Source organism: Phalangium opilio, unplaced genomic scaffold (genome assembly GCF_054372755.1).
Source record: "Phalangium opilio isolate 3A_F unplaced genomic scaffold, DU_Popi_V2 ptg000077l_1, whole genome shotgun sequence".
Taxonomy (NCBI): Eukaryota; Metazoa; Arthropoda; class Arachnida; order Opiliones; family Phalangiidae; genus Phalangium; species Phalangium opilio.
Genome location: NW_028324185.1, coordinates 4,871,457 through 4,885,449, shown reverse-complemented (window position 1 = coordinate 4,885,449; position 13,993 = coordinate 4,871,457). Strand labels below are relative to the sequence as shown.

Sequence of the window (13,993 nt, the reverse complement as noted above, 5' to 3'; positions counted from 1 at the left end):
TTCCTTTTTGCAGAATATTAAATGGAAATATTTTAAATAATTTTCGGCATTACGATTCTTTTAGTAGTTGTGTAGCTATAAAGCTCTGTTTCATCTCAATATTCCAAGAACATCTTTTGATATTAACATTTCAAATTTGGTGTTTACTGTTTAATTCAGCTTTACTACATTTATATATAGTGCAAACGCAACTTTTAATTTCACTACATTATATGGATTTTAATACTTCGTCTCTTTATAAGTGTTGAAGCGATTGGGTCTATGAAATAAGATACCCTAGATTTAAACCAGAATTGACCTTGTTTCGTGTTCTCTTACAAGAGGTGTTAACGGTTCAGAATGAGCCGAAAGTTAAATGCACACTTAAGTGGTAGATATTAGGTCCTCATTAGACTTCTGAGAATACACAGGGAAATGTTAAACGATCAAACCTTTACAAATGACCTTCGCAATATCCCGCCAATTTGAGCTACGTATTTCCGGTTTTTCTCAATGGCTGGTGGACCCATGGACGAAGTTATACTGAAGATCCAATGGCAGCCCAATACTGTCCCCAATACTAAGCGACTAAACAACCAATGTAAAGCTTACTTCCCCCTTTTCAGCGCCAAAATGGCGGGGGTTATGAAAATGCGGAGTCAAATCCCGGAAAACGCTAGCGCCATCTAGACAAAATAAGACTTTAGCTGCTTCCCTCGTAAGAACGTTGATTCCCCCACTATCCGGTTTGCTACCATCTGCCGCTCGAAGGCTAATTAACAAGTATTTTTCAGCTTTCTCCCTCTGCCATCCGTCCTTCAGTATTGGTTCGTCCATGGTGGACCTGCGAATGGAAAGTAAATTCGTCTCGACTCGGAGAGGTTTCTTTGGTTTCCCAACTTGTTTTATTATATTTATATCATGACCTATTCTCACATCATTAAAGTGAAACAGATAATTTTCATTTTCTTGATTACTCTCGGAAACATTACTAAAATATAAAACTAACCTCAAATTCATTTCTGTTGTTATCATATATTATTGCAGAGATCATTACGCTCTTCATTATGTTAATTGAAAACATAGTAACAAAATTATAATATTAACCTAACATCAAGATGGTGGTATTGGATTTATATGTATATTTTATGGTATCGTCGCCTACAGAGATAAAATATTCATTATTTGTCCAGATCATTCAGGGTAACCTGAAAACTATCATTAGGTTTTCTATTTTTTTTAAATACATTATATTCAATATTTAAATTTCAAACAAATATCATATTAGTATAGTCTATTGTAACGTACCGACTCTCTCCGAGATCATAAAAGTTTATACTTAGCATTTCATTTTTTTTAGTGCTTTGGACTAAACCGAAACATATTGATAATTTAAAACCAAATCTAGGACAAATATATTTGTATATATAAATGCAGAAAATATATTTAAAATTTAAAAAAACTTCATACTGGCTTCATTTATAATCATGCACTATAATGCCTTAAGCCTTGACGAGAGCATAAGGGCTATTGTTATTGTTATTGTTGAAGGGGGTGACGCGTCGCCGCGTCGAGCACCGATACCAAGGGTATATTGTGCGCCCCGAACTGGTTAGACTGCGAAGAGTCCTGTCGCCTCGATGAATCGGAGAATCCGATTGACCGAGACAGTAGAGAACTGGTGAGGTTCCATAGTATGCATATCGAAATGCTCAAACCTCATGGCCGCGAGATAGTCGCAGCAGCATAGGATATGGGAGGAGGTTTCCTCTTCCTCCCGGCAGAACCTACAGAGTGGGTCATCAACGATGCCCAGTAGGTGCAGGTGTCTATTCAGCCGGCAGTGTCCAGTGAGGAGACTGGTGACCAGCCTAATTTTGCTTTTGGTAAGGGCAAGCAGTTCCTTTGCCCTAGTAATAGAAGGACCCGGGACAAACTCCTTGGCTTGTCTCTGCCCATCCATGTCTAGCCAGAGTTGCAGTTGAATTGCAGACATCCGGCAGTGAATCCTATGGCGAATGATGCCATGGGGGATGGGAACCGCAGGCTCAGGTCCGAAGAACTTCGCCTCAGCCCCCCTTTTGGCATACATATCAGCCCTCTCATTGCCCAGGTATCCGCAGTGCCCTGGCACCCACAGCAATTGAACCTTGTTGCGGGCAGCCAAAGAACTCAGCAGATCCAGGCAGCTGAGCACCAGTCTAGAATCGACAAGGCACTGATTTAGCGCCTTGAGAGCGGCCTGACTATCCGAATAAATCTGAATCGTCCGTCCGCGGTAGTTTTTCTTGTTGCAGAAATCCACACATAAACAAATGGCCATGATTTCCGCCTGAAAAACGCTGGCAAAGTTGCCAAGGCTCTCGTAAAAACCAAACTTCTTGGTCAAGCAGTAGACCCCGGCACCAACTCCAGAGTCCGTTTTAGAGCCGTCCGTGAACCAGACGGACTCCCCCCCAGTTCCAAGGACTGGGGTGGTCTCCCAAACAGCGCGACTGGGAAAGTGCACGCTGAAGGGCTTGTCGAAGTGGTGTGATATAACAGACTTATCTGAGACCATCACAAGTGATGGCTCAGTACTGCTGTACTCACTGAAAAGCTTGGTGTGACTGAAGTCCCAGTGCTTGGGCTTCCACCAGCCGAGGTTGTTGAGCCTACAGGCTCCCATAATAGCTTCTTCCTCAATAAAGAGGTGAAGGGGAAGCATATTGAGAAGGATTTCCAGAGAGGCTGTGGGGGCTGTCCTCATGGACCCCGTGATACCGATGCACGCCAGCCTTTGAAGCTTGCGTAGTTCATCTTGGGCTGTCTTAAGGCGAACCCTGGGCCACCAGACAAGGGCTCCATAGGAGACCACTGGCCTGATGATCCTAGTATAAATCCAGTTTACAGCGCTAGGGCTTAAACCCCAGGACTTGCTGACTGAACTCCTTAAACGCCAAAATAGAATTTTGGCTTTCTTGATGCTCAGATCAAGATGGGATTTCCAAGTAAGCTTGGCATCAAGAGTCACGCCAAGGTACTTGACCTCGGAGGACTTCTTTAAAACCTGTCCAAAGAAGGAAATATCATTGAAGAGGTCATTAGTCCTTTTCCGGGTAAACGGTATAAGGACAGTCTTATTGGGATTGACGGTGAGGTTAACTTCCCTACACCATTCCTCAACATCATGTAAGACAGATTTCATCAGTGCAGCGATAGTTGCAGGGAACCTCCCTGTAACAATCACTGCGATGTCATCCGCATAGCCAAAGCAGTGACACCCCCCCTCCCCGAGTCGGCCCAGCAGCTCATCCACCACCAGGCACCAAAGAAGAGGGGAAAGAACCCCTCCCTGAGGACAGCCACGGTCGGTGGAGATCTCCAAGGATTCCCCGAGAAGAGACGCCGTCACCCTACGGTACGTGAGCATGGATTTTATCCAACGACACAAAGTGTCGTCAATACCAAACCGCTCCGCAGCGCGAAGGATAACTTCACTAGAGACCCTATCAAAGGCCCCCTCAATATCAAGGAAGATGGCCAAAGACATCTCCTTGAACTCGATGGCCCTGTCAAGGCAGTTCAAGATGCCATGGAGCGCCGTCTCTGTAGATTTGCCTTTCTGATAGGCAAACTGAAAAGTGGACAGGGGTGTGTGGGAAAGAACACCATCCCGCAAATACCTGTCCACCAATTTCTCTAAAGTCTTTAGGAAGAAAGAGGTAAGACAGATAGGTCTGAATGCCTTAGCCTCAAGATAGCTCGTCTTCCCAGGTTTGGGAATAAAGATAACCTTCGAGCGCTTCCAGATATCTGGAATATGCGCCAGAGCAATGCAGGCTCTAAATATCCTGCACAGATAGGGGCCAATGGCGTCTATGCCTTCCTGAAGGAGGGCGGGAAAGACGCCATCTGGGCCAGGGGACTTATAGGGCTGAAACGAATTTACAGCCCACTTAAGTCTAGAGTATGTAACTATCTTATTGGCGATGCCCCAGTCCGCCCTGTGTGCTCTTCGAAAGTGCACGGGGGGAGTGTCGGTGCTTGTGGGGTCAAAAGCCTCGGAGTCCGGAAAGTGTACCTTAAGCATATGCTTAAGGGTGTCAGTCCCTGACTTGGTAAACTCACCTTCTGCCACCTTGATGGTGCTGAGCTGGTGAGTGTTATCGTGAGCCAGGATCCTCATGATCTTGGCAGTAGCGGGGGCATCAGAGATGCTACCGCAGAAGTCCCTCCAGGAGTTCCTTTTGGCCTCCCGGATGGCTTTATTATACTTGTTAAGGGTCTGTCTATAAATAGTCCAGTCCCCAGTCCTCCTAGCCCTATTAAAGAGTTTACGAGTGAGCTTGCGAAGCTTGCCAAGTTCCGTATTCCACCAAGGAACGAGCCTCGGCCGGCTGGCAGGCTTCGCCGGACAGTTGTGGTGGTAGGAATTGATAATGGCTTGTTGCATGAGATCAACTGCCAAATCAAATTCCAGCACCGAGGAAAGCTTTGGAGCATTACCTCTGAGTAGGATGCAAAGTTCCTCCCTGTAGCCGGACCAGTCGGTCCGACGGGGATTACGCAGTTCCGTCTTAACCGAAGTTGACTTGACCGCGACCGAGAAGCAGATGTGCCTATGATCCGAAAGAGACGGTTCATTAGACACATGCCAGTTAGAAACCGACAGACTGATATTGCCTGTGGCCAGGGTGACATCAATGACCTCCTTTCTGTTAGAAGTAACGAAGGTTGGCTCATTGTGCCTGTTGAGAATATGCAGGTTCGTACCGACCAGATATTCTAGCAGTTCATCACCACGTCTGTTGCAGTCACTACTGCCCCACGTGACATGGTGGGCATTAGCATCGCAACCCAGAATGAGCCTGTCCCCCTGCCTCTCACAGCGGTCGACAAGAGTGACAACCTCCTGTGGTGGAGGGGAGCCAGTGGCATCATGGGGAAAGTAAGCAGACGCCATGATAAGGCCAGTTGCCTCTCCAGAAGAGGAGGGCATTACCTTAATCACAGCAGTATCCCTAGTGAGGTAGTTCGGAAGCGGAAGGATGTCAAGACCCTTCCTGGTCAGAACACACGCCCTGGGGTTGGGTGAGGTAAAGTCATAAGAGATATTACCTGCATTCTTTAAACCAAGGATTTTGCCATTATGAATCCAAGGTTCCTGAATGAGGGCCACATCCAGGCCCTCTAAGGCAAACCTCCGGCAGAGAACTGCCGAGGCTGCTTTGCAGTGATGCAGGTTGATCTGGATCACCTTGATGCTCATGACTTAGGGAGAGAGGCGGCCCCGGCTACCGCTTGGCGGTAGCGTGGAGTCCCGATCCAGGACCGGTATCTCCTTCGCCACCACCAGCAGCACCCTCGGCCCCCAGCTCCATCCCAGTAACAGGAGCGCAGGTCCTCTCGGTATCAGAGTCCTTCAAGAAGTCGGACTCTGTCCCGAGGTCAATGTCTGAGCTATCTGGAAGGGATGGCTCTAAATTAATACTAGCAATATTTGCTGCCAGCTCCCCACTCACGCTGGCTGCAGTATTACCCTCTTCTTCAGAAGCCTCAGAGGCATTCTGGAGAGGGTCCTTTGGCGCATTCAGGACTTTAAATGTCCCGACATCTACACCAGTAAGACCCTCGAAGCCGGCTTCCTTGATGGCCTCCATGGAGGAGCCATCAATTAGGAAGATCCAGCGTCTGGTGCTCTTCTCATCGAACGACTTCAGGCACCGCCAACAGTCGGTCAGAAACCTTCCATTGTAGGCCTTCAATCGCCGGAGAAGAGCCGCCGGATCAGTGGTGCGACGGTCCTTGGTCCGGAAGGACACCTTGAACGGCTTCGGGAGTTCACTGGCCTTCATCACTGAAAGCCGTGTTCCCCCTATGGCACGCTCATTATGGTGTAGCACCTTCACGAGCCATTCACTGGTCGCAGAATCCCCACATGAATAGATCATGGCCCCAGCCATGATGTGGAAATTGAGAGGACGTGGCAGCGAGCTTCCCGAAGAAAGCTCAGCGTCCAATGCGTCAAGTATAGCGGCCTGGATAGGAACGACGTCCTCCTCCGTGACCGCATTAGTCGGATAGCCATCTTTAACGATGGCCATCTTGACAATACTGGCGACGTCGCAGTAAGACTTGGTCTTCTTTGACGCCGCAGCTTGTAAGCTAGGCGAGGGATCAGGGTCCTCTGTCCTAGCTCTCTTGCCAGAAAGGGTGGTAGCTTCTCTTGCACCAGGCGTAGAGTCCGTACCCGGGACGTTTCTCCCAGCACCCGAAGGTACAGGAGTCACATCTCGGCCCGTATCTCCTGCACCCAGTGCAGAGTTCTGGCCACCTTTTTGGGGTTGTTTTCTTCGGCGGTTGGCCCTGCGCCTCCTATTTGCTTCACTCAACCTGGTGGAACCCGATTGAGGAGCAGGAGGCGACTTTTGGCCTTCCGCCGATTGCGGGTGGCTGCTGCCAGAGGCAGCATCTCGCCCAGAAGCAGGTTGGGAGTTGCCTCCTTCCCTGAGAGAAGGCTGGGTACCGGTAGAACCGGCTCCATGCCCAGGTTTTGTTTTGGTTTTTGTTTTTAAAGAATCCATAGAGATCCCACGAGTAAAGAGGCAAATAAAAGGTCGCCACCCGGTAGTCCTCAACCCGGGTGGAAGGCTAGTTACAACGGGGTTTCGCCTGGTGCCCCGAGGGGATCGTTCGAGATACCGTAGATTAACTTCCCCGGTACCACACAGCCCTCAGCACGATACCTGCACACCTTGGCTTGGGAAGGGCGCGTATCAGCTCAGCCCACAAAACGCAGTGGTTGCCCAGCTCTCACCACCGAGGAGGTGTGATACAACGCACTGTTGAGGACCCAAGCTGGCGGTCGCGCAAGCGAAAGGTAAGGCTGAGCAGCAAAGCAAGGGGGGAAATTAAGCGCGCCATCCAGCTTGCGTCTCCAACTTCGAGAGCCAAGCATAAGGGCTAACATAACTTTCAGAATATCGAGCGGCCGGACATGGAGCGATTTTGTGTACGGGATTTCAAGATTTTGGGATTTTCAAAATGATTTTAGAATTTTGACCAGAGACCCTATTCTCTAACTACATTTGGATCGTTCCTAATCCAAATGATTTGGATTTGGGGTCGGCTCATCCCCAAATGACACTAATCCGTATACTGTAACTCCAAATCCTTTTTCATTTGGTTCAAACCCTATCCAAACATTTGGCAAGCCAAATGGCCGGCCAAATCGTCATTTGGATAGCTCTTTTCCCCATTTTCACCCCGTTTGCGGCCGCCATTTTTTTAAGGGGAAAAAATTTGAGAGTGGGTTCTTTAACAAATAAGCCGACCGTTAGAACTCTTAAAATTAAATTGATTTTTATTACTTTTAACACTCGGCGTATCTACTAGTTTTCATCGCAATATGTTGAAACAATTAAGAAGTAGAAACCTATCCGAGAGTTATCTGTAGAATAATAAAAAGAGTTGCGAAACCAAAATAAACCTCTCCGAGGCAAGACGAGGGCTAACAACCAAATTAAGAGATTTTTCTTAAATAACTAAATAAATATAATTGATATTAATTATTTTAATCGTCGGAAATCTACATTAGTTCTAGATAAGTCGTTTTAAGGAACTTTATTCCAAAATAAATTAAAACATTGCTATTTGAAACGTTTAATTTCTAGCGACCATCTTTTTTACTTATTTTGTAAATTTATAAGGCAATTGGTTCATATTAAATGATAAGACAAGTTGGGAAACAAAAATAGACCTCTGCGAGTCGAGAGCCAGTTATGAGGTTTTTCTTAAAAACTTAATAATCGTCATTAATTTACCTTAAGTCTACCTTACTCTAATTAGTGAATAGCGCTACCTTTTACAATGCTTAAATGATTTAAATTGCATAAAATCAGAGGGAATAGCCCCTCGATGCCCTACCCTAAACAGTGATAGAATTATTACTCGTATAAATTTACTAATGCTGTAATTGTAATATTCCAGCGAATCGAAGAAAAGATAGTTTTAATGACTATCTACTCGATGAGTTTACAACTTAAACTTATGCCAATGCGAACTTATGGCATCTTATAAATTTCTTTCAAAGTTATCTCAAATTTCTTTAAACAGGCTCGTTTTCCTTTCATTTGGATTTTAGGATTTTAACTTGGATTTTCATATGGATTTTAGGATTTTCATTTGGTTTTTAGGATTTTGTCTTGGATTTAGATAGAAAACTATCAACTTAAAATGAAGAAGACGACCCAAGGGCTCGTAATAGTAGCCACATCGTACGAGTGAATAGCCCCTCTATACCCTACCCTTTAGAGTCGATAACCCCTCTATACCTTACCCTAATGAGTGAATAGCGCTACATTTTACAATGCTTAAATGATTTACATTGCATAAAATCAGAGTAAATAGCCCCTCGATGCCCTACCCTAAACAGTGATAGAATTATTACTCGTACAAATTCTAGGAGAGCGGTCGCTCTCTTTGATAAGACTTGATACTGCCTCTAATGCTAAAGAAGGGTTCTTTGATTGGCCGTAACATTTTTCGTATTGTGTTTGCTGCTTTGAAATTTTGCCAGTGAACTAAAATTTGGGCCCTAATTTGTGTTAAAGTTTCTAATAGTTAATTCTATAAAGAAAAAAGTTGTTAAGGGTGGTTTTAGAATTCATAAAATTAATCCGACAATTGGTGAAAGATACAATATTCTTCCATAGACATAACATGGGAATTTTATAGAAAGTGGGGGTCAACCCCGCAGGGATATAAGGAAAACTATTCATTCGATACGTTTGGGAACCATCTTAAATGAAAGAGAACAGTTCATTGGAGCGCCTTTTTTTAGTTTCATTAAGATCAATTAAGTTTAAGTATTGATTCTTATCATTATAAACACATACTTCTAGTTACGTTGTTTTGGGTATTCAAGTTACGGCGTTTTAGCACTATTAGAGACACGCATTTTAGCCCTAATTTTTTAAATTGGACTTACGGCGTTTTTGTCGTGATTCACGCCGTTAGAGGGACTTTAGCTAGATAAACATGGCGTTTGAGCTCTCGGTTAAAACTAAAATTTGGGAATTGGAATTAAAGAGGTGGCTAATAAGGTATGATTTTTATTGTTTTCACAACAAAAAACGTCAATGAAATTTACTAAAATTAATTTTAATTTTAAAAGCCAACAGAATATTTTATTATTAACTAATTTCGCTAAGCCAATTTCGCTAAGCCTCGGTCAAGGTAGCATTATGTTGATGTTATAGGAATAGGCAACATTAACTTCGGTTGGGATAAAAGCCACTAAGCCAGACATTACGAATACTGTTTGTATGTTCAAATTAATTATTAATCTTATTGGAAGATCAATTAATTACTACATTATTATCTGTGACAGCTAGGACACATCAATCAGCTGTAGAGGTAAATTTTACACCTTGATGATGAAACCGCCGCTGGCTGAACGCTAGCGACAACTTTTCAAGGGAAATAATGACGTACAGAACTGTATATAGAGTAATTTCGGTTGAGAGGGGGAGTGATCTTTGCATCCCCTACGTTAGGGGCAACTTTGTACTAGAGAATACTATTTGCCCCCGAAAGGGAAGGGGAGGGCGGATATAACTAAGGTAAGAGATAGAGGGTTATGACGTTGCCGTATTTGGGAAAGAAATTATTCTATAGTCTATCGTTTAATAACATTTTACATTTGCATTATTTAAATTTAAATTTTGTATTAAACGTGCAAAAGATTGCTGTTCATTGGTTCTCTAACATGTTTTCTTAATTTTCGACATACTAACGTAGCTTTTGTATTTTGAGGGCGCGTTTTTTTTAAAGGCGTTTATAACATGTATAGTTAAAATTATATTTATTTTGGTTTATGTTTAATGTGTAACAGACTGTTCAGTGTTACAGTGGTTTTCCAACTTAGCCTTCAAAGTTTCTGAAATTATCGTAGGTAAATATCAAAGAAACGAAAGTGTTCATTTTCAAAAATTATTTCAAACTAACACTCACAGGTCTTGGTTCTTGTTTTAAGGGGATCCATTCTCAGGCTCTTTATTTCATAACGTTTTTTGTATGGTTAATTAACATGAATTTTGGTTAAATATGTAATACACTAGTTTTTGGTAAGTTTCAGAAATTAACGGAGCCAAATGACAAAGAGATGGATTTAATAGCTTTCATTTCAACATAAATATAACCATATAGATTTTTTCATTTAATAACTTTTTTCGATTGAAATTAGGCCTAAAAAGGCAAGGAAAAGTCTGGGATATTGAAAATGGGCCAAAAAAGTCAGGGGAAAGTCTGGGAAATTGAAAATGGGCCTGAAAAGTCAGGGAAAAGTCTAAGAAATTGAAAATGGTCCTAAAATGTCAGGTAAAAGTCTAGGAAAGTGAAAATGGACCTATTTCAAGGTCAGGGAAAAATATATTAGAGTGAAAGTCTGGATAACAGCATCAGGGTAACCAGAAAATGTGTTGTCTGACTGTCTGACATTTCTCATTTCTAATTATTTAAATTCAAAGGAAAATCAGGGAAATTTAAAATGGGCCTAAAAATTCAGGAGAAAGTCTGGGAAATTGAAAATGGGCCTAAAAAGTCAAGGAAAAGTCAGGGAAAAGTCTGGTAAATTCAAAATGGGCCTGAAAAGTCATGGAAGAAAATGGTCCTAGAAAGTCAGGTAAATGTCTGGTAAAGTGAAAATGGACCTTTTCAAAGGTTAGGAAAAAATATATTAGAGGAAAATTCTGGATAACAGTATCAGGGTAACCAGAAAATGTGTTGTCTGACAGTCTGTCATTTCTCATTTCAAATTATTTACTAATGCTGTAATTGTAATATTCCGGCGAATCTAAGAACAGATAGTTTTAATGACTATCTACTCGATGAGTTTACAACTTAAACTTATGCCGATGCACACTTATGCCATCTTATAAATTTCTTTCAAAGTTATCTAAAATTTCATTAAACAGGCTCGTTTTCCTTCCTTCACAAGTCTTAAAACACAAAATGCCCTTATACCCTAATACCTCCCTAAGTTTGTGTTTTTGCCATAAAAAATAAGCGAATGGAGTAGTAGACCAGCAGCGCAGAGAGACCAACTTCAAATTTTTACCGTTTGGGTTCGTTTTAGCTGTTAGCTGTTATTTTCAGTTGTGAACATTGTTACCGGCTTTCATGCTGGGCTATTAGTTTGACTTGGTGTGTAGAAGAAGAAGAAGAAGATGTTTCGTTCATTATTTTTAAATTGTACTTCGTAAAACCACTTCTAGGTGGCGCTGGCTCCATTATTTTTTGGTCAACGATTTTTAAATTTATAATATTTATTTTCATCTCCACCACAACCGGGATTAGAACCAGGGACCTACGGCATGCCAGCCTGATACTATACTGCTTCTTCTACAGTCGCTTGTTGAAAGCGGGTTGCAGAGATAGTAGAAGAGAAAACTAAAGTATATAGGAACGGTCCGAGATAGAGAGAAACGCTCCAAGCGGGCGAGGATTTTATTGAAGCGCGCTTTGGAAATTTTTTGGTTTCTTCTTCGCTACAAGGTATCGATGGGGCTAATAGTTTTCCCTGAGTAGTAGTGGTGGAAGTAGTATTAGTAATTTAGTTACGGCCGTTGGCGACATGTGATTCACGTTGCTAAGCATCCATTTAAAAAATTTTCCCCCTGACCAGTATATTAGGGGATATTTCACTAGAAGTATATTTATTGTAATAGGGATAGCGAGAGTACGTAAACGATGTGGCTTAATTATGGGCTTGTCCATCTTGTTTCATTTAATTTTTAGGCTTTTCCATCGGTGGCTTTGAATGTCAGTTGTGAAACACGCCATTGCCCATGCTTTGGTTACGGTCGGCTTTAATATTAAGCCCCACCTTTGCACTAAACGCGGGATGCTATAGGCAACCCCAGGCTCCGTTTAGCAAAGCTTAATCGCGTAGCGAGTGTTCCTAGCATAGAAGCCATTTCCTCTGAAGTTGTTTCATATATGGAATAGTCTAATTTGTCTATTCTGAGAGCTCTTAATGTATAAGGAGGGTTTTTGATTGGTTGTATTTTTTTGTATTGTATTAACTGTTTTTAAAAAATTCCATAGAACTACAATTTGGGCCCTGAATATTTGGTTAAAATTTCAAAGAGATCCATTACTTAGTTTATTTTATAAAAAATATAGTTGATAAGTGTGGTTTTCATTTCCATAAAATTAATCACAGATTTTGGACAAAATCTGGAAAATATCCATAAAAATAACATGGGATATTTTCCAAACTTACCCATTTTACATTAAAAAAATAACTATACGTTAGATAGATTTGAAAACGGTCTTATATGAAAGCCCTAATCCATAATAAGCGCCTATTTTTTTCATCAGGTATTGTTTATCATAGTTTTAATTACATGCCCTGACTTACGTGTTTACCCTGAAATTATGGAACTTGCGACTTTTTAGCAAGAGTTATGTAGCGTACGAAGCCACTATTGGACTTTTTACCGCGGATATAGTCAAATTCTTAGAACAAAAAGATAGATTAATGGACATTTTAACTTTTCTCAGTACAGATTAAAACTAATTAAACTTGATTACCTTTTATAGATGGCTAAACTAGATTATCAGATAAAGATAATTAAACAAGATTATCAGATAAAGATAATTAAACAAGATTATCAGATAAAGATAATTAAACAAGATTATCAGATAAAGATAATTAAACAAGATTATCAGATAAAGATAATTAAACAAGATTATCAGATAAAGATAATTAAACAAGATTATCAGATAAAGATAATTAAACAAGATTATCAGATAAAGATAATTAAACAAGATTATCAGATAAAGATAATTAAACAAGATTATCAGATAAAGATAATTAAACAAGATTATCAGATAAAGATAATTAAACAAGATTATCAGATAAAGATAATTAAACAAGATTATCAGATAAAGATAATTAAACAAGATTATCAAATAAAGATAATTCCCAATTAAAGATAAATAAACTAAATTACGAATTGAGGGTAATTAATCTAGATTACCTATTAAGGGTAATTAATCTAGATTACCTATTAAGGGTTATTAATCTAGATTACCTATTAAGGGTTATTAATCTAGATTACCTATTAAGGGTAATTAATCTAGATTACCTATTAAGGGTAACTAATCTAGATTACCTATTAAGGGTAACTAATCTAGATTACCTATTAAGGGTAACTAATCTAGATTACCTATTAAGGGTAATTAATCTAGATTTCCAATTAAGGGTAATTAATCTAGATTACCAATTAAGGGTAATTAATCTAGATTACCAATTAAGGGTAATTAATCTAGATTACCAATTAAGGGTAATTAATCTAGATTACCAATTAAGGGTAATTAATCTAGATTACCAATTAAGGGTAATTAATATAGATTATCGACGACTGGTAATTAATATAGATTATCGACGACTGGTAATTAAATCGGATTACCGACGACTGTTAATTAAATCGGATTACCGTCGGCTGGAAATCTAGCCAGATTACCGACGACTGGTAACTGATCAGGATTACCGACGGCTGGTAATTAAGCCGAATTACCGACGACTGGTAACTGATCAGGATTACCGACGGCTGGTAATTAAGCCGAATTACCGACGATTGTCAATTACGATACATTACTGACGGCTGGTAATTAAGCCGGATTACCGACGACATGTAATTAAGCTAGATTACCGACTACTGATCATTGGGCTAGATTACCGACTACTGATCATTGGGCTAGATTACCGACGACTGGTAATGAAGATAGATTACCGACGGCTGGAAGCTAGATTACCGAAGACTGGTAATTAAGCTAGATTACTGACGACTGGTATTTAAAGGGTATAGGCAGCTTTAATTTCATATCATATTTTATATCTTAAAATGTCTAAAGTCACACTTTCGAGTCTCTAATTTCAGGTCTCAGCCGGGAATAGAACCCGGGTTGCTCACGCAGTAGACAGACATTCTACCACAGAGCCATAGAGTCTTGATAGAAATCC

The 13,993-nt window shown here is 41.1% G+C and overlaps 1 protein-coding gene across 1 annotated transcript; it reads right to left on the bottom strand.

Annotated features, from left to right (window-relative positions):
- Positions 1-5,286: 5,286 nt before the first annotated feature.
- Positions 5,287-6,551, bottom strand: LOC149657015 (uncharacterized). Its single transcript, XM_089844553.1, has 2 exons — positions 5,484-6,551; positions 5,287-5,425 (listed from the first exon to the last, which is right to left on the bottom strand). The coding sequence occupies exons 1-2, from the start codon at positions 6,543-6,545 to the stop codon at positions 5,384-5,386; spliced, it is 1,104 nt and encodes a 367-aa protein (XP_089700679.1). The 5' UTR covers positions 6,546-6,551; the 3' UTR covers positions 5,287-5,383.
- Positions 6,552-13,993: the final 7,442 nt, after the last annotated feature.

What these genes read in the sequence shown, in the direction of transcription:
- LOC149657015 (XM_089844553.1), bottom strand. Translation starts at nt 6,545, where the DNA reads ATGGATTCTTTAAAAACAAAAACCAAAACAAAACCTGGGCATGGAGCC. An exon ending in AGGGTAATACTGCAGCCAGC is followed by an intron (nt 5,426 to 5,483) that starts GTGAGTGGGGAG and finishes CATCCCTTCCAG; the next exon opens with ATAGCTCAGACATTGACCTC.